The sequence below is a fragment of the Leptonychotes weddellii genome, chromosome 9 (genome assembly GCF_054177405.1).
Source record: "Leptonychotes weddellii isolate Sample4059 chromosome 9, ASM5417740v2, whole genome shotgun sequence".
NCBI classification, from domain to species: Eukaryota; Metazoa; Chordata; class Mammalia; order Carnivora; family Phocidae; genus Leptonychotes; species Leptonychotes weddellii.
In genome coordinates, this window is record NC_138377.1 from 111,069,734 (window position 1) to 111,093,293 (window position 23,560).

The 23,560-nt window shown below is 44.4% G+C and overlaps 1 protein-coding gene across 2 annotated transcripts in view; it reads left to right on the forward strand.

Annotated features, from left to right (window-relative positions):
• ADAMTS17 (ADAM metallopeptidase with thrombospondin type 1 motif 17) overlaps positions 1-23,560 on the forward strand; it is a 280,407-nt gene that overhangs the window by 160,113 nt on the left and 96,734 nt on the right. The window contains exons 12-13 of one of the 2 annotated variants that reach the window (XM_081831556.1): positions 9,581-9,701; positions 14,285-14,353. In XM_081831556.1, the coding sequence (XP_081687682.1) occupies positions 9,581-9,701; positions 14,285-14,353 (190 nt within the window). The remainder of the gene's footprint in view (positions 1-9,580; positions 9,702-14,284; positions 14,354-23,560) is intronic. The other variant, XM_081831555.1, reaches the window with a different exon arrangement.

Genomic DNA, 23,560 nt, shown 5'->3' on the forward strand with positions numbered 1-23,560 from the left:
TTTTTCCTCTGTTCCCTTCAGCTATAAATTTTGCTATTTTGGGGTGGCAGAAGGAGTTCTGGGAAATTTTGAGAAGCACGGTGACTAGTTGGTAGAGAATGGAGGGGACGAGAGGCTCCCAAATGGCATTTTGAGCAGATTCCACTAAGCTCCAAATAGCAGGCTGATTCAAACCATAACATGAAACATGGAAATACCATTTTAGTCTGTTTTTATGAGGACTGAGTTAAGTTTCATTTCAGTGAGTCACAAATTATTTAACATGCTGAAATGAAACTTAACAGCACTCATAAAAGTGGGAGCGAGTTGGGGAAAGAAACACAAACATTGTCTATTTTTCAGCAAGTCTGTATAAATCAGGAGTTCCATCGTTCGTGATTCCTCCTGTTGGCCTGCAGAGGCAAAGAAATCAAGTTAATACGTTTCTAATGTGCGACTTTGCCTCCGAGCTACTCAGCGGGCGAGTCAAACTGACAGATCTGAATATACCCGAGACCAGGTATGCTTGGCTTTTCTTTAAGGCCTCACCAGCTTGTGTACACGTGTGGGCATCGTACTCCAGTTAGCATCCCACTTCCTTGAGATCCTACCCTGTGTAACATATCCTGGGCTGGACGAACACCAAGAAGATTTTCAGGTCCCGTAAGCTTCCTCAGTGGAGGGATTATGTCCAGTTATCCTTCTTCCCCCCAGCAGCTGGCTTGGAGGAGAGCCTTTGAGTGCATATTGGGAAAAGAGAAACCCAGTGAGTGGATGTGTAGGTGGATGGGTCAACTTGCTCTTAGGACTTCAGCGATTCTGGAATATGGAGCCCATTTCAGTGGACGGTTTTCATTATCCAGCACTTATTGGCCTCCCATTTTGTGTACAGTGGCCCATTAGGCAAGTAGAATTACTGGTGGAATTTAGGAGGATTATAAGACTCTGGCCTCAGAGTCCCCCTGAGTAAAGAAGGGTAACAAGCATGCAGGAAAACGTACCAGGATTTCGTGCTTGGGCCTCTTATTTCAACAACACCCTCTGGTTGCTGCTTCTCCTCACGTCACGACCCTGCAGCTGACATCTCTACAGTGTGTGACTGTTGGTGCTGAATCTTTACTGACAGCAGTGCCTAAAACTCTGAAGTCATTCCCTGCACCCCTTCTGTCTGATTAACTTCCCATAACAACTTCCAGGTTAAGCCTGCAGATGGAGCCTCACGTGGGCTCCTCTCCCATGACAGGACTCCACTAAGCTGATGGTAAAGGCAGGATTGCACAAACCATGATGGCGAAGAGAAGCAGAGGTCACCCTTTGACAGAAGAAACACACCACCTCTTTCTGAGGGTGGAAGAGGATGGAAGTTCCATTGAAGGAACAAAGCCACAGGGGCCAGAACGGGAACACGCGGAGAGTTGCAACAGAAAAGAAAGCAGAATGCTTGAGGGCGTCTAGGACTTGGGAATGGACAGTAGAAGTGAGGTGTTGGCTGAAACTGAAGAGAAGGCAAAGAGTCAGACAACATGGCTGACCATGGCTGGCCCTGCACTTGGACCTTGGGCGTTGGGTAATGGTCTTCACGCCAAGTATTGGGGGCTCCTTTCCAAAGTTGTGTGATAAACTGTTCAAGGGCAGCTGGAGCAGGTGTGTGACCTCAGTACTTGGGCACAGCACTCCCCCTCCTGGGTTGGGGAGTGGACTCCAGTTTCCCTCCCACCAGTCCCAAATGGAAGCCTGCCACACGACACCTCCATCCCCAAATACAGAGCCCCCTCAGTCTACCTTTCTGTGCCTCATTCTCAAATAACAGTGGTCAACCAGAGATCATCAGCTCTTTGAAGAAAACCAGTAACAGGAACAAGAAAGACCAAGAAAAACAAACAGAGACACCAACCCTGGCACAAAATTAGGATAATCATAGAATTCTCTGCAGCCAAATTATCAATCAAGCACAGGGACAAAATAATTTTGAGACACAGAAGAACTCAGGAATTTTAGTTTCTGTGCATCCGTTCTGAAGAAATCATGTGTGGTTTAGCAAAACAAAGGTAAAGTCAAAAAGAAGAAGACAAGCACAACAAGAGTTGGTGTAGCTAACCCAGGAACCTAGGAAATGCTGGGCCGGGTGCTATACTATTGGCAGTTAAAATTAAAACAAGAAGTCAGTGGCATCTGTCCAACAGAAGAGAATGAGGCATAGTTAGAAGACAGCTATGAGGTGCTTCTCCTCCTGGCCAAAAGAAAAAGCAAAATAAAAAAAAACCAAATACCATCCAAACCCGTATGAGAGAGTCCCAGTCCAAAATAGGAGAGAATAAACTTCACCATTGGGGAGGGGTTGCTGGCAGGTTCAGGGCACAGAAGAGAGAGGCAGAGGACCCATTCTGAAAACCAAAGTCTGCTACACCTAGTTTGCCCAGGGCCCAGCTTGGTAAGAGGCCATCATTCTTTTTTTTTTTTTTTAAGATTTTATTTATTTATTTGACGGAGAGAGAGCACAAGTAGGCAGAGTGGCAGGCAGAGGGAGAAGCAGGCTCCCCGCTGAGCAAGGAGCCCGATGTGGGACTTGATCCCAGGACCCTGGGATCATGACCTGAGCCGAAGGCAGACGCTTAACAGACTGAGCCACCTAGGCATCCCGAGGCCATCATTCTTACGCATTAATTGAACACCAGGTGAAGTGACTGAGAGCCAGTGAGGTTTGGTTTAGACATACCAGGAAGTACGTCGGGTGGAACTTGATTTATTCTTTCATCAAAGATTTCTTGAGCATATTCCGTGTGCTAGATGTTCAGTGGTGAACAGGACCAAGGGGGTCCCTGTTCCCATGCAATGTACAGGGGAGAAACACATAAACTCACAAACATGGTCGTTCCAAGGACTGTTCCATGTGGAGAAGAGAATGGTATCATAGGTTGAGAGGGATGGTGGCTGAGGAAGACTGTGAATGGCATGACAGTTCTCTCCAAGGAGATCGCATTTGTGGAAGAACCAGCCTCATGAAGGCAGAACAGAATGCTCCGGGCAGAAGGTGGCTCCAAGCCTGGTGGGTTCCAGAAGCAGATGAGGGCTGGGTGGCAGGAGCTGGAAGGCGTGGCTGTGAGGGCAGAGGTGTCAGGGCCCCAGGCCATGCGGGGCCTGACAGGTCATGACAGGAATCTAGATCTCATTCTGACAGGAGTGGAGGGATTGAAGCAGAGGAGTGAAGCCATCTTGGTTATGGAGAATTGGCTGTGGTGGGGCCTGAGTGGAATCCAGGAAACCAGGTAGGAGGCTGTTACGGCGAGTCACATAACTGAGAGGCGATGGGGCTTATAGCATGGGGCTGGGAGGAGATTGGGTTCAGTGTGCATTCAGAGAAGGATGGAGAGCTGAAGTGATGAGCAGGTGTGATGGTGTCATGGAGCATCTTGAATTCCTAAGGTGGAGGTCCACCACCGTGGGTCTTCTCATCTCCTTCGGTGAAGATTAATCTGGCAGCAGAGGGGAGGAAACAGGTACAATAGGTCATGTCCTGAATCATGAGGGTCTAAACTGGGCTGTGACCATGAACATGGAGAGAAAGTAGACACCAGAGACTTTCAGGGGACAAAACCATCATGTCAAAGAAGACGAGGATGGAGAAAGAGCCAGTAGATGTGGTGACCAAGAGGTTGTCTGTCGTTGGTGATCTTCTATCAATCAGGGGCAGGATTCCAGGGGTAGAATCCAGATTTCAAATCACTAAAGATGGATATTTCTCACTTCTGGGGAAAAATGGCCACCCTGTCTCTGGCTCATCCTGTGCCCTCCTCAACACAGTGCTGAGCACTAAAGCTTTTCTAGTTTCACAGGGTCTGTCTCTACCAAAAAGAACTTGTGCTTTCTCCACCAGTTCCCCACCATCCTGAGCTTTTGATTAATTATGCCCAGGCAGTGTCCTCCCCTGGTGCCATATACCCTGATTTGTCAGCAGAACAGGGCTCCCACCTACAGATGCTGACCAGGAACTTTAAGACCTGCTTTGAAAACTCAGTAATGGGTAGCAGGAATGCCTAGAGTATGTAGAAAAGTAACTGCTAGGGATCATTAGGAAAATATGGGGAGATTCTAGAGTTTATTGTTTGCAGTTTCCTTTGGTTTGGTCAGCTTGCCCTCTTAGAACACCAGACTTCATAAATACAATTGTTAAAACTCCTTTAACATTTGGAATTAATTAAAAAAAAAAAAATAGGGCACCTGGGTGACTCAGTTGGTTAAGCGTTTAACTCTTGATTTCAGCTCAGGTCATGATCTCGGGGTCATGAGATTGAGCCTGGCATACGGCTCTCCATGCCCAGCTTGGAGCTTGTTTAAGATTCTCTCTCTCCCTCTCCCCCTCCACTAGATACCTAAAATAATACCAAGCAGAGTGGGCAGAGCACCCAAAGCTGTCCCAGCCCCTGAGTGTCCTGAAGAATTAACTTAAAGGGTGATTCTGCATGTGTTCCTGTTTGCACCTGATCTGAGAAGCTCCCTAGGGCAGACAGTGACCTGCTGCATAGGGACGCTGCTTGAGATGATGGGAGAGCCCACCTATGGGTTAGCCCCTAAACACTGGCTCTCTGTGCATCTTTTACTGAGAGGGACAGGGGGAAGGATTTGGTCCTGACTACTTTCTCCTTCCCTCTCTTCCTTTTTCAGAGAGGGCAGTGGTTCCGTGGAAGAAAAAGGGATAGAGGACAATTACCTTATTTAGCCCCAATCTGCTCAGACAGGTGGTAGCTGTCCCCCAAGCCCCTAGAAGGGAGTTGGCCTGTGTGCAGTCTCCATCTGTCCTGACAGCACCCACCCGTCATCAGGGCCCAGGTGGTGAGCCAGAGCAGAGGTAATTTTTTACCTTTGAGGTTGAGGTTATTACTCTTGCTTTAAGAACAGGGAAACTGAGGCTCATCTCCAGATATGTAATTATCCTCAGGATATGCATTGTGACCACAACCTTGAGCATAACATTTAGGGAAGAGAAGCTGATGGCCTGGGTAATTTAGCCCTGATCCAGAAGACAGTTAGCTACAATTTGAAGTCATGTCTGAGAATACCTTTGGTCTTCTTTAGGCGAAGTCTTAGCAAAAGAAGCTGATTTTTTTTAAATGGAAACAAGATGCTGCTTAGGAAAAGAGGAGAAAATAACAGAGCAGTTTCCCCCTGTATCCAGCCTTTGACAATTTAACACGTAAGAGAATGTGAATCCTACAAGCAAGGCTGTCGAAGGCTCCAGATCTGAGTTTCTGTTTCCTTGGTGGAGAGGTGTAGAAGTGTAACCCTCCTGTGAGTAGAAGGATTGAACAGCATCCAGGTGATCTGTGAGGCCCTCAGTTGAGGGCATTTGTGGTTTTGTAACTAGACATTCTGTTATGATAGGTCTTCCCATGGATCGTTTACTCGCCCTGAGCACCATTGTAAGGGGGCTCTGCTTCTTGAGAGTAGAGGGGAGCCAGCCTCTGTTGTCCTCGTGGCTCAGCTGGGTTCCCCCACATCCCTCCAGGATGCCTCAGCCCAGAACTGCTTTAGCTCAGGGGTGACAGAGGATAGTGGCGACAGGAGTTACTTCCCCAGTGGGAATTCATGTCTGGGGCCTTGGGGGGGTTGGGTGGGGTGGTGGACAGGGAGGGTTACATAGGTACTGCCCCCTCAGGACACAGAAGGCTTGGCATCTGACAGCAATGGCTGTCTCCATGAGGGTCTCTATCTCTGAGCTGCCAAACCCAGGACAGTGGTCTCCCAGTATGACTTGGGCCCCTAGCATCACCTTGGGAACTCACTGGAAATGATGAATCCTTGGGCCCCACCGCAGCAATGAGTGACCTGCCCAGTCCTCTAGGTGACTTTGGCATGTTGGAGTTGGAGAACTGCCACTGCAGGTGATCTTGTGTCCCTTGGCCTGAGAGATCTTCTGTCCACCCTAGAAATTAACCACTGTTGGTCAGACTTGGGGGAGTTGCTCCTTTTAGGCTATCCAGAGCAAAACTTTGTCCAAAAGGGCATACCATCTTCATAGACTAATCTTAGCTCCCATGACCAACCAAAAAATAAGCAGGTGGCCACGTTTCAGAAAGGATCCCCCAGTGTCTCAGATCCAGATTTAAGCCCATACTCTTTGGATACTGTATTTGGCCTCTTGAGATGACCAGATGCTGATGAGGATGGGCCCCCCGGGGCTTGCCTGTAAACATCCCCAACTCTCAGAAAAGAGGCAAGGGCTAGCTCCAGGCAGGCCCAGCATGCCCCAGCAGCCCCACAGACATCAGGCCTTGCTGGGCCCGAACTGACTTGGACTTCATCCCTGAAAAAAAGGAAATCAACTCCAAACATTGTATCTACTTAAATTTTGGATCCCATGAGATCTAAATGTGTACTGGTTGGGGCTTCACTGCCATGCACATGTGTACATGTTCTTTATGTAGTGCTTCAGGAGCCATGACAAGAATCTCATGAGGGGTAGAAAATTGCCCCCTGACCTGCCTCTGCTTAGGTGGGGCAACAGCATCTGCCGGGATCAGCCACAAAGGCACCTGGTGCTGGTCTGGCTGTGCGGGGGCTTCGCAAGCGCTCACTTAAGCCAAGACTTTTCCTCATTACTTGTCTCTTTCCCACCAAGGTCCTTCTTTCAGGGGACTCTGGGGGAGAAGTGGTTTGCTCGTCCAGGAAAGTGTGTGCTCTCCTAAAGGCCCTTCCTCCCATTGAGTGCCTGTCCTGTTCCTTCCTGAAGTACCTCCGATGCCTGTCCTTTCTGCTTCCGGGTGAATTCCTGCTCTGGCAGATTGCAAACACACGCTTTGCTCCTCGTCCTGATCTCCTAGCCAGGCTGCAGAGGGCCTTTTGAGATCCTAGCGCAGACTCTCCATTCACATTCCCTTTCCCCCCAGATGGCGTTTCTCCTGTTCCTTTAGCTTCTTTTTTCTGAACGTTTCCATGTTCTTGCAAGCCCAGCATGCCTTCAGAAGAAGCCCCACCCTTTCCAGAAGTTCTCCCAGTGATCCCCAGTCCTTGGCTGAGGATAATCAGGGGAGACACCCAGCCGGCCCAGGGTCGGGAGGCAAGAGGTGAGGGACTGCTCCTGGCCCCGCCAGACAGTTTGCTGTGTGGCCTCAGATTTGTCAGGTGCTGTCATTGGGGCTGGGGAGGGAAGCTGTCTGGACAGAGTGGGATGTTAACTTAGAACATTTAGAAAGCATTTAATCAGGCAATTCCAGCTGAGGAACCAGACAGGGAGTGGGTGGCCAAGCCAGAGACCCACTATTGCTGAGTGGGAATGTGGTTAAAATAGGAAGACCATGTAAGGAAGAGTCTAGACCTGAAAGCAGGTGATGGGGAAGCCACATGTGGACAGGTCAGGGTGACATGACAGTGGTCAGGGTTTACGGGGTCAGGGTTTAGGGGGCCAGAAAAAGGCTGGAGCTCTGAACACATGGGAGCAATATAGATGGGCAGCACACACATGTGTGGCCCCACGGATTTGGTTCCAGAGCCTCTGCTGAGCATGCTGGTTGAGCAAAATTTTGGATCTTGGCTGCCTTGGATTCTTAGCCGGCATCATTTTATATCGAGCAACTTGACAACAATCAGCCAACAGTCCAGATCACAAATCTCGGCCACTCCTGGGTCTAGGTACCCTGCAGCAGCTGGTCTACCTACAGGCCACCCTTGGGTGTCCTGCCCTGGCAAGGTGTTGCAGTCTGTGCCAGTTACCACCTGGGTCTCCATGTGTCACCTCAATCTCCCCAGCTCCTTCAGGTGCACTTGCCTGCATTCATTCCTTTGCCTGACCTCTGGCTGCTAAAGCCCCCAGTCTTGCCCTTGACCTGTCTTTCTACTACTTTGAACACATTTGAACTTTTCGTTTCTTTTTTCTTTTTCCAAATGCTGCTCTTTCTTAATGGTCTCATTTTTGGACTAACCTTGCTCAGCACTTAGCAGATCTTCAGGTCTTTACTGAAATGTATTCAGTTATGCTACCATTTTTGGACACACAACGGTAATTTTCCCATAATTCTTCCCTAAAGAAATGAAAGGATCCCAGGATGAGACTTTGGGACTGTTGCTTAGGAAGAACATGCACTTACTCTTTATAGAACATCGCATAATGTGGTGGTTCTCCGAGGGTGGTCCCGACCACCAGCAGTAGCAGCAGCATCACCTGGGAACTTGCTAGAAATGCACATCCTCAGGCCCACCCAGACGTGCTGGGTCAGAAACGCTGGGCGTGGGATCCAGCAGTCTGTTTTGATAGCCCTCCTGGAGAGGTGGACGCACGTTCCTGTTGAAGAACCATGCTGGGGTGCCAGGGTGGCTCAGTCAGTTAAGTGTCCCACTCTTGGTTTCGGTTCAAGTCGTAATCTCATGGGTCATGGGATCAAGCCCCTCATCGGGCTCCACACACAGCAGGGAGTCTGCTTGAGAGTCTCTCCTTCTGCCCCTCCCCCCCACTTATGCTCACTCTCTGTCTCAAATAAATCTTAAAGAAAAAAACACAAAAACACTACCATGACGAAGCAGAGGATTCTGATTAAGGTGTAAGCGGTGGGACCAAGAGGAAGTTGCTGTTCAGCCAGCTCTGCTCCACGCCCTGCCCTGTTGGAGTGGGGTGCAAGGACAGAAGCAGCTTGCCAGCATCCATCCAAGCATCATGGGAAGGAGCAAAATCACCTTGGCCTGAGTTATCTGGCTGTTGACTCCTTCATGGCCTGAAGCACCAATCCTTAATGCAGGGCAATGAGGAAACTCAGTCTTGTTCTAGAAGTACTCACTTGGGGGTGGGGCGGGGGGGGGGAGTGGAGAGGGGAATTTCAGCAATTTAACTAGTAAACAATTAAATACTTGGTGTTTACCATATTATAAATTTTATATGCTGTTTTACAGCATATAAAATTCTCATGCGTTTGTTTTTGAAGGAAAAACAAGAGTTCACAGCTTTTTCTCACTTTTCATGAACTGCCTTGGACTGTGCCGCCCAGAGCCACTCAGGGTCAAGTTACTCTTCTCTGACCTCACCCAGGCCTTTTTGAAAGGTTTGGGAAACAGGGGTCTTCTTGGACTAGGTCTCAATGGAGAAATGGGGGGCTCATTCCCAGCTGTGTCTAAATGAGCTCTGGGCTTCCTGACCTCAACAGAAAAGTCAGGGTGGTTTCTCCAGCCTGTTCTGCTGGCTGTTCCAACCAAGACAGAGGTGCCCCGTGCAGCCCCAAGGGAAACATGAATCCTGTGAAGTTGTAGCCACCCTGGAAGGTATGTGGGAGTCAGAGGCTGGCCTCTTCTTCAGGTAGCGCTCGAAGGGTCAGGCTTCTAGCCTCAGTGGGACCTCTGAGGCCTTTTTTGCCTTCATGGCCCCTTCCTCCCTAACAAATAATAAAAAATATGTGTGACAACTATGTGGGTTATAAAGACAGATATGCTATAAGGGGGAGTCCGTTCATTTTTTTCTCTTCTGATTTTAAAATAAGATATTTTCTCGGGCCTCTGAAAGTATGGTGCATTCCAGGCACCACGCTTGCTGGGCCTATTGGAGAAGTCAGCCCTGCAGAGATCCTCTCTGAAAATCCCTCTAGTCTTAAACCCGGAATAACCCAGCCCTTTGGTCGTTCAGAAAATTGGCTGTGATGGCATCATCGGGTCCGCGGCCAAGGAAGACCGGTGTGGGGTCTGCAGCGGGGATGGCAAGACGTGCCGCGTGGTGAAGGGCGACTTCAGCCACTCTCGGGGCACAGGTGAGTGTGAAGCCCAAGGGCAAGGGGACCCTGGCCTCTCCGGGAGAGAGGGGATGAGTGAGGGGGAAACCCAAGGGGTTACTGCAAGTGCAGGACAATATTTTATTCCCTTTGCCCAAAGCCAAGAATCACATGCCTTCTCTGCACCTCATTGTTAAGGGCTGGTAGATGATAGATAGGCGACCCGGCACGTCAGTGTTAGGATTGCTGAAAGGCAAAGAGAAAACACGTTAGCCAGAATACCTTGAGGTTCCTAGAAATGAATAGTTTGCTTGTAGAGCTCAGTGGAGCTGCCTTGCCCAACCAGTCCCCCTGAAGCTTCACATCAGCCCGTCTTCTGATGGGACACCTCGCCATGTTGTTTTTACCTATAGATGGAAGAGGTTTTCTCTGAGTTTTCTGTCAGTTAAAGTAGGACAGCGTTTACACACATCCTTAAAATGCTTTTAAAGCCATTTGTTCTGGGAAGTCTGAGTTGCTTCTGCCAACTGTGAATACAAAGTAGGCGAGTTTCCTGTTTCCTAAATGTAGACCTCCCCCAACGCTGTGCTTAGAGAGGTCCATCAAAGTTCAGCTGATGGGTCGTCTTAGTCTTTCTGCTTGAACCACCTACACAGCTGTAAGCTGCTTTGCCCAGAGGTGGGAGATGGTTTCTCAGCTCCTGTCCTGGAGGACACCAGCTTATGATGTCCAGGGAGGTATTGGGGTTGATACATACGTGATGAGAGGTGCAGGAGGTAAGGCAGGTCATCTGGGGAGAGAGCTCTTCTCAAAGCCTGAGTGAGTGTCCTCTCACCCAACGTCACCAAGAGCCACATCACCAAGGTAGCTTGCTGGGTGGGGCTGAGCTGAAAAGCCTCTATTCTAATTTGAATGATGGCTTTGGATAGAAACTTTTCAGTTCAGTTTAAGCCCCACAAGAGAACGAAATCCCAAGCAATCCTCTCTGTCCCACAGAACACAGGCCTCTGGGACTGAGGCGGAGAGGAGAAGTCTGTGAATGCTCCCCGTTCTCTGTACGGATGGGAGACCTGGTCTAGAGGAAACATTCCTTCTCGATACCTTGCAGAAAGGGCAACCTATCGCACAAGCGTTTTGCAGGATCTTGTGACCGCAAAACCAGAGGGAAATGCAAGCACAAAGTTTAATTTTAAGATTACACGTAAAAATGATATTTAAGGCTGGGTTTCTGGATTTTAAAGACAGGTGCCCAGCCTATGCAATAGGAAACATGTGAGAATCTGTGTCTGCTGTGTGGCTCCTGAGATAAACTGAGGAAGGTAACGCCAGAGCAAGTCGGTTTGGGGGGGGGGGGAAGGGCCCTCTGAAGCCATGTCATCCAGGACAGTAGCCACAGGCTATTCAATTTTTAATTATAACTAAAATTAAACAATCTTGAAAATTCAGACCTCGGTCCCACTAGCCACATTTTAAGTGCTCCATGGCCACATGTGGCTAGGGTTTCCTGTGCCAGACAGCCCAGAGAGAGAAGGTTTCCATCACTGCAGAAAGTTCTCGAACAGCTCTGCTCTGGAGCTTTGGTGATTTCTATTTGTTGTGATATGTCGTAGGCTACTTTCTCTATTTGGACGGCAGCTCCAGTTTGCCATGAGACTTTGACCTTGCCTAATGTGCCGGCAAGGGCAACGAGGAACAAAACCTCTGCAGTTGGCAAGTTTTACTACTGATAAAATTTTTTAAAAAAAAGGAAGCGTTAGACCCCTTTATTTATTTATTTATTTATTTATTTATTTATTTATTTATTTATTTATTATTTGTTTATCTATTTAAAAGATTTTGTTTATTTGACAGAGAGAGAGACAGCCAGAGAGGGACCACAAGCAGGGGGAGTGGGAGAGGGAGAAGCAGGCTTCCCGCGGAGCAGGGAGCCCGATGTGGGGCTTGATCCCAGGACCCTGGGATCATGACCTGAGCTGAAGGCAGACGCTTAATGACTGAGCCACCCAGGCGCCCCTAGAACCCTTGATTTAAATCAAATGTGCCGCTCCAATAAACTGGACTACGGTTGCTCCCTTCAGTAGAAGGCAGGGGGAGCACCGACACGCCCACTCCTGCCCCCTGGGCAATCACTAGCACTCTAAGGCTGTTTCTGCCACACACCTTTGAAAACCTCCACTGCATGCAACGTAGTAGCTCAGTTCCAAGAGAACCCTGATGGGGCAAAAAAAGGTTCTCTCTTTTTTTTCCCCCAGTCTAATCCACTTGTTGACCTTTGATCTCGGCATGAGTAGATCCATTCTTCCAATCACAGTAACTCTTTTTTTTTTTTCTTCTCTCCCCTTTCTCCATTCTACCTGGTGCCTGGGTCCCATCTGTGCATGGGAGGAAGGTGGGCAGGAATGTGCAGCCTTCCTCCTGGGGTGGTCAGGATTCTGGGGCTCAGGCAGCCAGTCCTCCCTGGAGGGACAGATAGCCATTGGAATCCTCCTGGGGGTAGCTGTCTGCACCCTGGCTTGTGATGTATGTGCTTCCTTCCAGCTTCTGGGGCACAAAAGCCTTAGTGATGCGGTTTTAGAATATAGGTGAGTTTCAGTGGGGTGAGGTCCGGAGCTGACCACCAAGAAAGAATTCTTGAGACATCTTTGGTGCAAAGTGGTGGTTTTATCAAAGCACGGGGACAGGACCCATGGGCAGAAAGAGCTGTGGCACCGGGGTCTTGAGGAGTGGCTGATGATACACTTTGAGTTGGCAGAAGTAAGGAAAACGGAGGTTTCAAAAGAACTTTCATTTGCTAAAGAGGACCGACCTACAAGATACCTATTAAATACGAGAGGTCTTGCCATTGTCAAGTTAAGGTTGTTTTTCCCTCTAGCAAAGTATTAACATTTAGTTGGGAGATTCCTGGAAGAATGTCACACATGTCCCACCCAGGAGTGGGGGAAGGTTGCAGGGTGTCAGCTTATGCTTTGTCCTCAGCTTGCCTTCTGCTCCCTCATCATTAGCAAATCTTAAGAGAAAAATAAGCACCCTTTAGCTTGGCCCACCTGGAAAGTTCTGTCCTTCTGAGCGGTTGCCAGATGTCACACCTTTGATCTGAAGTCTAAAGCCGTTTCTTCCAAATCCTCACCATCAGGGTCTGTGAGCAGAAGCTCCTATCAGTGTGGATTCTGCTTCCTGAGGCTGTGCGTGAAAGGCTCACTCAGACATGAATGAATCACTATTTAATATAGTTTCATCAAACGCAAGCCTGTCATCATGGCCTGACATTCTGGAATGTACATATGCGAAGTTACAACTGGTCACCCAGTAAACATTTGTGCGACACTACATTTTAAAGCATGAGGGGCACAGAAATTAAAGTTAACGGTCACCAAGTCGGTCACTGCCGAGGGAGGGTACCCCCAGGCAAGCAGCTTGAGTCCATGTGTGAAGTGGAGGCAGCTCAGTGGGGGTGGGTGGGTGCTATGGGGCCTCAAATTCTGGTGGGGTGCCTCACCCAGGCCTCCTGAAAGTTGACGGTGGTCCCTGAGCCATAAAGGACAGGTAGAAATGAACTGACAGTGCGGGTGGAGAAAGGACATTTCAGGCTGAAGGAAAAATCAAACTTGGAAATGGTATAAAGCCTGGGAATGGAACATCTGGGTGACTCCAAGTATGGCAGAGTGGATTCACTAATCAGGAAGGTAACTTTCATCTCTGCCCAGCTAAAAAGACTGGGAAAAGGAGGAATGTCTTGTCTTATCACCCTTAAGGGTGAATATCAGAAAGAAATGCCACACCAGAAAGATAACAGGTAATCAAACGCAGGATTTTTGCCCAATTATATAAAGTCCTGACCCTTGCCTGAACTCATCTGGGTTTTTTCACCAAAGTGCTTGAGCTGAGACTCCAGAGCAGACCCACACAGGGCCAGTGTCCACATCCCCCAGGATGTCCCCCTCTTGTGTCCTTGAGAGGTCACAAAGAGCGAGTGGGGACATGGCATTCTGAGTGTAGGCTGTTTATTACCCCCTGGCCTCTTGATTCCCGACTTTGAATAACCGAGGTCCTCAGCAGCTCAACTGTGGAAAGAATCTACTCGAATGGCTATTGTATTATGTCTCTGATGGATGGGCTTGAACATGCTCAAGTCTTTGGTTAAGTTCAAACAGCTGAGTTTTTTAATTTAGTATCTTAAAGGTTCTTGGAATGATGCCTCCAACTTCATTCATTCAAGTGTCATTGTCTTTATTCCGTGCTCCTCCTCAGTGCTGCAAAGGTGACTAGTACCCCCTGAAGTCACCACAGATGGTTCTATCCATGGAGCCCCATGGGTTCTGAATCTCTTTGCACTTAATCCTCGAAGAGAACCTTCTCGAACAATGAATTCTTAAAAGGGAAGGTGACGTGATCTATCCCTTTTGAGTGTGGGTGGATCCAGAAGTCAAATATTTATTCAATAATTACCTTTAGAAACTCTGTCATGTGCCACGTTCTCTTCTCAAGGTGTGGGATATGGAGGTGCTGTGGGGAAATTTACATGATGACAAACAATGACTCTTCTCACCACCATGATTAAGAACTACGGTATCAGTTCCTGAAATGTGCAGGGAAACCAATGACTGTATATTTCTTTTCCTCAGTCAAGAATAATCTATGTACGAAGGTGTCCACATGTGTGATGGCAAAGGCTGTTCCCAAGTGTTTCTCATGTAAGATGTTTGTGTATCATGTGCGGTATTTGAGGTGATGTGTCTGGTGTGGGATTCTTTCCTCACTTCCATGCCTGAATGTTTTCTGAGCGGAGTCAGTGGGAATGGGTCATGCATGAAGCCATGGATAAACACAAAGGCCATTTGTCACTTCTATATAATTGATGTTTAAGACTGATTGCCAAAAAGAAAAAACCGTAGAACAAAACTAATTTTAAAGCTATAGAAGGTAAAGAGTTATGAGATCGGAGACCAGACAGAAACTTGTGTCAGTATGCCAAGGGATACATCATTCTCCTCAGCCACACCTGGCTCTTGGGCAGGAAATGATATGACATGCCAGAGAATTTGCTGCAGGTGGCCCATTCTTCCATAGGGAAGTGTCCGTATCAAAGACTTAGACTTCTCAAAGGGCAGGGGATCACATCCTCCTGGTCTTCATACTGGAGATAAGGTCACGGCCTTGCTTTGGCCCACTTACACTGACCTCACATTCAGGGAAACTGAACAAGGAAGGGTATTAGTCTGGCCCCACGGGCTTCCCAAACAATGAGGTCTTTCCAGTGAGACCCAGAACAACCCTTAGGGGTAAACATAAAGATAGTAGTATTCTCATAAACAACTTTTGTTTAAAAAAAAAAAAAAAGTGGGGGAAACTATAAACTTAGATGAAAGCCTCTCCAAGCATTTTATAAGACAATCACACACACACAAAAATAGAACTTTGTTTTTTGTTTGTTTGTTTGTTTGTTTACATGTTTGATTCAACCTTGTGAAAGAGTTCCAGGCCACATAGCCAGAGTTTCACATGCATTCCATCACAGTACCTTACCAGCACAATGGTTTTCTTCTGAAGAAAGTTAACTCTCCTAGAACACAAGGGGAAAGTGTGACCACATCATCTAAAAGCAAGTCGACTTGGGGAATTCAGACAAAAAGTATTTTGCAGGGGAATGTGTTCATAGCCCGGTGATATTAACTATTCAGAAGATTTGAGATAGGTTCAGGTCAACATCACACTGAAGTTCCTTCTGACTACTTGTCCCGATGGTAAAAATGGCATGTTCTCCTAGAAGGGTGGCAAAGGCATTGAATGTTAACCATGGCTTCCTCATGAAACCAAATCATGTCCCTCTAACTGGATTTCTCCTGTTCGATGGCAGAGACTAGAATGGAAAATTATTCTGAAGATAAAGTCTTGCCTACCCTACCCAAATTGTGACTTTATCTTGTGAATTCTTAGAGTCCACCCCTCCATTAATTATTTTTCATGCCCAGTCAACATGTGGTACCTGGCATCTGCCTGGGGGGGCCATCTGGTATGAGGGATGACAAGGTGCTTCGGGACTTGGTGATGGGCCTCCTGCTATTGCTGACCACTCTCTACACCAACATCAGCACGGGCTTTGAGCTGTGGGTCAAAAGAGGGGAAGAGGGACAGTGAAGTAGAGGTGATTTCCTTGGTTTGTGGACTGAACACCTGCCTTTTATTTCAGGAATTTTCTCTTTCATTAGTTCACTGCAAATCTTAGAAAGAAAGGTTAGCAGAACCCATGCATGGCAATGACTCCCCTGCCCTATTACTCAGAGGTCACCTGAGGATGAGCCTCACCTGATTGTTGTCTCTACCCTGAGCTTTTCACTACTCATCTGCTCTGCCCCCAGCATAGTTGAAAGAGGAGAGAAGACAGGTACCTTTTCAGTGTTACTACCTGTGCCAAAGTGAAGTTTAAACATAGGTGTGGTGACCATGTATTTGTTGCAAATGCACTACCTTGCTGTGGAATGTGGAAAATGAACTAATCTGGATCTTGGCGGATGCATCCATTGCCTCTGATTTTAGCAGCCTAGTAATGCTAACACCAAGGCTTATTAGTCACAAAATAGGAGGATTCCACATAACAGCAGCTTTTTTCCGAGAAGAACCAGCTCCCCAAGCAGGTCCTGTACCCAGGTCAGTTTTGTGGTTGAAATGGAGACTCCTCCCCAAAAAGGTTTCCATCACGTTGACCCTGAACAATTTTGTCTCCGTTTTTGACACTTCCCTGTCTTGTATGCCTAGAATCCAGTAATTCTTCAAACTCCCCCAGAAGGAATGAACTTCTCTAAGAGAAATTTGTGGTAGAGTCCACTGCTGTAATCCTAAAAGATGTGTTCTGTTGTTGTTTTGTTCTGTTCTGTTTGTTTTGTTTTGTTTTTGGTGGCCAGACATTTTAAGTAGAAAAGCATTGCGAGAGCAAAAACTGTTTTTAATCAGAACCCCTTGCCTCCCTGTGAGGACTGAGCAGAGCAGGGACCACGGGCAGGCTGTTGGGGTGAGCCAGTGTTCCCATTCCCCGTGGCAATGGGAAGGTCTGGAAGGAATCATTGGAGGACCACACCCCAATTGGTTAAAGTCATCCTGCCTGGGAATCAGGATCAGAGTACACGAAGTGAGACAACTGCCCTCAGCCCTCAGCCAGAACTGTGTTTACATCTGTGGAGTCTCCCTAAGTCAAGTAGAACAGGAATTTGTAAAACTTCTGGAGCTGGATCTATAGTAACAACACCCAGGCATTTGCTGTCAAGACTGACAGACGCTGCTAAACTTTCCATCCAAGGTGGCAGCTTGAAAAACAAGTGCTTCCTCTCTTTCCAAGCTCACCTTAAAATGAATGAAAAGGAACTTATTAAGGGGCACCTGGGTGGCTCAGTCGGTTGAGTGTCCGACTCTTGATCTCTTGGCTCAGATCTCCAGTTGTAAGTTCGAGCCCCATGGTGGGCCCTACTGAGCATGGAGCCTACTTTAAAAAAAAAAAAAGAAAGAAAGAAAGAAAAGGAACCTGTAACATTTCAGCTCATGTTTAAGGCAAACAAGGACATCTCACATGTACATGAATCTGAATAAATAGACTTGGATTTGCTGCAATAAACAAGACACAATACAACCCCCCCACCCCACCAAATCTCAGTGGCTTAACACAAAAGGTTATTTCTTGCTCATGCTGCATGTCCAATATGGGTGGTAGGAGGGTGTGCATATTTGAGCCACTCATGAACCTGGGCTGACAGATTTTATTGTTCAGATGCTGCCCTGATCACCTTGGCAGGAAAAATAGAACACAGCAAATCAGGTCCTGATGCTTTTAAAGCTCCCATGTGCACATCACTTTCACTCACATTTTAAGGATCAAAGTAGGTCACATGGTCACACAGTTTAAGAGGGCAGGGAAATCCCTCTCATTTCCGGAGAGAGACCTGGAGATCATTGATGGCCAGCACCACAACACAGCACATGGAGCAAACATTTCGCTGTTTCGGTTGTCAGCACCCAACAACGGCTCCCTGCCCCACAGCTGAAAGCCAGTCCTGATAGTCAGCAAACCCTGCCCAGATTCACAGAGACAGCCCATCTGTGGCATCCTTCTTGGAAGAGTCTGCAACACAAATGGGAGAGACCAAGGGAACCTGAAAAGATGACCCACAGGAAAAAGAAGATCACTCAAGTAATAGAAGTGCAAAATCTCTACCAACTGTTCTTAAAAAGATCTGAGATGCGACTATATCCATAAAACTAGTACAGAATGAGAAGAAGCCATCAGAAAACAAAAAGATCTCAGAAGTATGAGCTTCGAAATAAAACATGTGGTAAAGGGCACCATAAACAAACGACAAATGACAGAAAAAAAATGTTTGCAATAAGTCTAGTAAGTAAAGGGTTTGAGTTCAAAACACATTAAATATGTTAATAGGTACTAAGATACCCTTTTAAAATTCCTGCTGATGAATTAAATAAAAACAAAAAGCCAGTAGGAAAATGGGCAGTGCTTCTCAACAAGGCAGTTAACTGAAAAGGAACTGCAAATGGCCAATCAGTATATAATAAGATGCCAAGCCACACTGATAGAGAAATGCAAATTAAATCTCCCAAATAATAATTTTTTCACCTATTGGGTTAGCAAATGTTAAGAAGATTGCTAATTTCAAGTATTTAGAATGAACAGACAACTTCATATAGGGTTGGTTTCTCTATTAGTCAAGCTGTTATGGAGGGCAATTGAGCTATCTTTGTAACATTTCAGCTCATGTATATTTGACCCCACAATTCTCACAGCTGATCGGGTAGGACATGGTATATATGCACAATGAGACATGTGCAAAACTGTTCATTGCAGTTATTATTTCTTTTTTTAAAAACATCTTAATTGAAATAAAGTCCATATACCATAAAATTCACCCCTTTAAAATGTGCAATTCAGTGGGTATTTAGTACATCTACATAGTTGTGCAACCATCACCACAATCATCCTAAAAAGAAATCCCGCACTCATCCGCAGTCATTCCCCATCCCCCTCCTACCTACCCCGGCCCTCAGCATCCACTCTCTAGGTCTGTTTCTCTGTCCTGAACATTTCATATAAATGGCACGTACAATATGTGGTCCTTTGTGACTGGCTTCTTTAGCATAATATTTTCAAGGTCCCTCCATATTGTGGCGTGTATCAGTGGCTTCATTCCTTTTATTGCTGAATAATATTCCATTGTGTTCTTATACCACATTTTAAAAAATACATTCATCATTTGACAGGTCTTTGAGTTGTATCCACGTTTTTTTTAGCTATTATGAATAATGCTGATGTGAACATTGTATGTAAGTTTTTGCATGGACACGTGTTTTCATTCTTCTTGGCTATGTACCTAGGAATGGAATTGGTCGGTCATATGGTCATTCTGTTTAATTTTGGGGGGAACTGCCAAACTCTTCTCCAAAGTGCCTGTACCATTTTACATCCTTGCTAATAATGAATGAGGGTTCCATTTGCTCCACATTCTCTACAGGACTTCTTCTTGTCTATTGTTTTGGTTATAGGCATCATAGTGGGTGTGAAGTAGTATCTGATGGTGGTTTTGATTTGCATTTCCCTAATGACTAATGATTTTGAGCATCTTTCCATGTGCCTACTGGCCATTCATATATCTTCTTTGGAGAAATGTCTATTAAAATCCTTTGCCTATTTTTAAATTGGATTATTTGTCACTTTATTATTGAATTATAAGCTTTCTTTATATATCCTAGATAGTTTCTTTATCAAAATGCTTTTCACTTTTTTGATGGTGTCCTTGGAAGCACAGAGTTTTAAATTTTGATGTAATCTACTTTTTTTTCTCTTGTTGCTTGTGCTTTTGCTGTCATATCTAAGAAACCTAATCTAAGGTCATAAAAATGTTACTCCTATGTTTTCTTCAAGAGTTTCATAGTTTTAGCTCTTAGATTTAGGTCTATGATCCATTTTAGGATAGGTTTTTTGTATGGTTTGAGATTGGAGTCCACCTTCATTCCTTTGTATGTGGATATCCAATTATCCCAACACTGTTGAAAAGACTATTCTTTCCCCATTTAATATTCTTGGCGCTTTTGCTTTTAAGAAGTCAATAAAGAATTTATTTATAGATTCACAATTATATTCCATTAATAAACATGTCTGTCTTGGGGTGGGTGGGTGGGTGGCTCAGTCAGTTGAACATCCAACTCTTGATTTCAGCTTAGGTCGTGATCTCAGGGTCATGAGATTGAGCCCTGCCTCGGGCTCCACACTTAGCGTGAAGTCTGCTTGTCCCTCTCCCTCTGCTCCTGCCCTCCCTCTCTTTCTCTCTCACTCAAATAAATACATAAATAAAATCTTTAAAAAGAGGTCTGTCTTTATGCCAGTGCCACATTGTCCTCATTATTATAGCTGGCTAGAAAACTTTAAAATGAGTGTCGGTTTTCCAACTTTGTTCCTTTTAAATATTGTTTTGTTTATTCTGGGTCCCTTGCATTTCCATATGAATTTCAGGATCAGCTTGTCATTTTTTTTTTGGCAAAAAACGAAAATGAAAAGCTGGAGTTTTAATATAGACAATGTCAAAGCTGTAAGTCAGTTTGTGAAGTATTCCCACTTTAACATTAAATCTTTTCATCCATGAACATGGAATGTCTTTCCATTTATTTAGATCTTCTTTAATATCTTTCAACAGCATTTTCTAGTTTTTGGCGTAGAAATCTTGCACATCTTTTGTGAAGGTTATTCCTAAGTATTCTTTTTGATGCTATTTAATTCAAATTGTTTTCTTAATTTCATTTTGAACTATTCAACCCTAATGCCTAGAAAAGCAGTTGAGTTTTGTATATTGATCTCATGTCTTACAACCTTGCTGAACCTATTTTAATATTTTAATGTATTCCTTAGGATTTTTCTGTATATAAGATCTTGACATCTGCAAATAGAGATGTTTTTACTTCTTCCTTTCTAATTTGGATGCCTTTTAAAAATCTTTCTTGCCTGATCAACGTGGAGAGAACTGCCAGTACAATGCTAAATAGAAGTACCAAGAGTGGACATCCTTGTCTTCTTCCTGATTTTTTGGGGAAAGCATTAAAGTATTTCACCATTAAGTCTGATGTTAGCTGTGGGTGTCTTGTAAGTGCTATTTATCAAGTTGAGGAAGTTCCCTTGTATTCTTAGTTTGTTGAGTGTTCTTATCATGAAAGGGTGTTAAATCCTGTCAAATACTGAATACTATTATGAATACTTTCTCTGAATCTATTATGGATACTTTCATGATTTTGTGGTTTTGTTTTTTATATAGATTACGTTGATTTGTTTTTACATGTTAAACTAACCTTGAATTCCTGGCATAAATCTTATTTGATCATGGTATATAATCCTTTTTATATGTTGCTGGATTAGGTTGCTACTATTTTGTTAGTTTTGAGTGCATATTCATACGCAAGATGGCATTGTTTCTAACAGTAACAAATTTGAAACAACCTAAATGTATATCAGTAGGGGAGTAATTTTGTAAACTACAATTTAAATGAAAAATTAAGTAGAGCTACACACACTCACATGGATAGATCTCAAAGATATATCATGTTAAAAAAAGTATAATATAGTACAACATTCAGTCATAATGTTACTCCTAATGCTTATGTAAAATATAAATATAAATATCTTCAATTTTCATGGATATTTGTGTATAAATAGTAAAACATCTGAATGAAAATACACCAGACTGATAGTGGCAATTCCCATAGGGAGGGGAGTGGGATTAAGAAGATTTGAGATTTACCTATATTATAAAATTCTTATGAGAAAATATACATGTGTATTTGTATAAATTTAAAATACATAATTTTTTACAAAAATAAAAATTCACTGATACACATAAACCTCTGTCCTAACAATTAAAAGTCCTGCTAGCCTATGACACTGTCCTATTATTCCCTATTGCACAAGCCTACTGCAAGCAGCTGGTATAATTAGAACTCAGGTCACTTAAAAATTAGTAATTTAGAAAGAAAATCAGAACAGGATCCATCACTGCAATAGGAAAGGGATAAAAGATGAGAGAACAAGTGAATGAAAAAAATACCAGAAAAATGTTGCCAAAGACAAGATGAAAATTGTGACCAGCTGTTACTGCCATAAATTCCAAAAACTGATTAAACAATAGCCTCAATAAAACAAGAACTCATAGCTAAGTTATGAGACCTCAATGAAGATACAATGAAGCAACAGAGGGAGATGAAACATGACTTGGCAGAGCTACGGAAAGATGTCAAAGAAGAACATGAATCCTTCACAGAAACCAAGTCCACATGGAAACAAAGGAAAGTAACATTGCTGAGAACACAAGAAGAAGCATGGAGGACAGGACTGAGAAAAATGAGCAGAGCAAAATGGAAATGAACAAAGAATCAAAAGGGTAAGAGATCAAATGAACACAATGGCAGAAAAAGAAAATCAAGCATAATTTGGTGTCCCTGAAAAAGAAAACCAAATTTGATCAGAAAAATATATAATAATAGTATAGCCTCATGTCCCCAGGAAAAAATTCTACTAAACTATGACTAGCCTAATAGTTATCAGATTTTTTCTTGTAAGCATTCAATCCAAATTTTAGGTAACCTAATAAAAACATCAGATTGGCCTCAGTCTTCTCCTCACTAACATTCAATGGAACAACTCATAGCAGCGGGCTCAGAGAAAGTGTGAGCCAAGAATTTTATAGCTGTCAAACTGACATTCAAGTATAAGAACATCAAACAATAATTTTTTACTATATTACATTTCAGAAAATATAACTCTGTCACAAGCCCATCTCAAAGAGCACAAACCTGAAGTAAGAATTTGTTGAAGAAACTGGCAGAGGGACACATAATGAATTAATTTTTTAATTTTTAGGACTAAGACTAAAACAACTGCAGGACTTATCTTAGCAAAAGATAAATGTTATAAACGAATACAATGTAGGATTCAGACAATAAAAGTTGAAAGTAAGATGTAAGAAAGTAGAGCACAGTGTAATTATGCTGATTTCCTATCTTTTAATATCCAGGGATTAAAATATTTCACTTACCAGCTGACAAACCATATCATAAAAATGCAAATACAATTAAAGGTTTACAGAAAAGCATCAGAATAAAACAGAAATAACAGTTAACTAAAATGTACTGGTGAAGGAAAGACAAAGCTAAGATACTGACCCACCCACCACGTTAGCCATGACAGTGTGATTACAGTTCAAATGCCCTGAGGTCTTTGGGTTGTTTGGGATAAAAAAAAACAACAATATGATGTTCTCAGTAGATGCAAAACACTTCATTAACTTCAATATCTCTTTGTAACAAAAGCTCTTAACTAGGATAAAAGGGAACTTCCTTAACCTGATCATTGATATCCATCACCTTACAAGAGCAGACATCATTTTCAGTGGGAAAACTTTGGAGGCATTCCTGGGAACATCATGAATAAGGCAAGGATGCCACAATCTCTCATTGCATACAACAAGGTTTTGTAAGTTCCAACCAGAATGGTGAAGGAGAAGAAATCAAAGCCATAACGATTAGAAAGGAAGAAACAAAACCATCGTATGAGCAGATGTTTCAATAGGCTTTATAGGAACCCAGCCAAAATACACAAATTATTATAAAAAGAGTGTTAGAAAGGTATCTAAGTACAGGATATATCTTATTAGAGACACATTCTTTCTACTATAACTTTTTTTTTTTTTTACTGTTATGTTAGTCACCATACATCATTAGTTTTTGAGGTAGTGTTCCATGATTCATTGTTTGTGCATAACACCCAGTGCTCCATGCAGAACGTGCCCTCTTTAATACCCATCACCAGGATAACCCATCCTCGCACCCCCCTCCTCTCTAGAACCCTGTTTGTTTTTCAG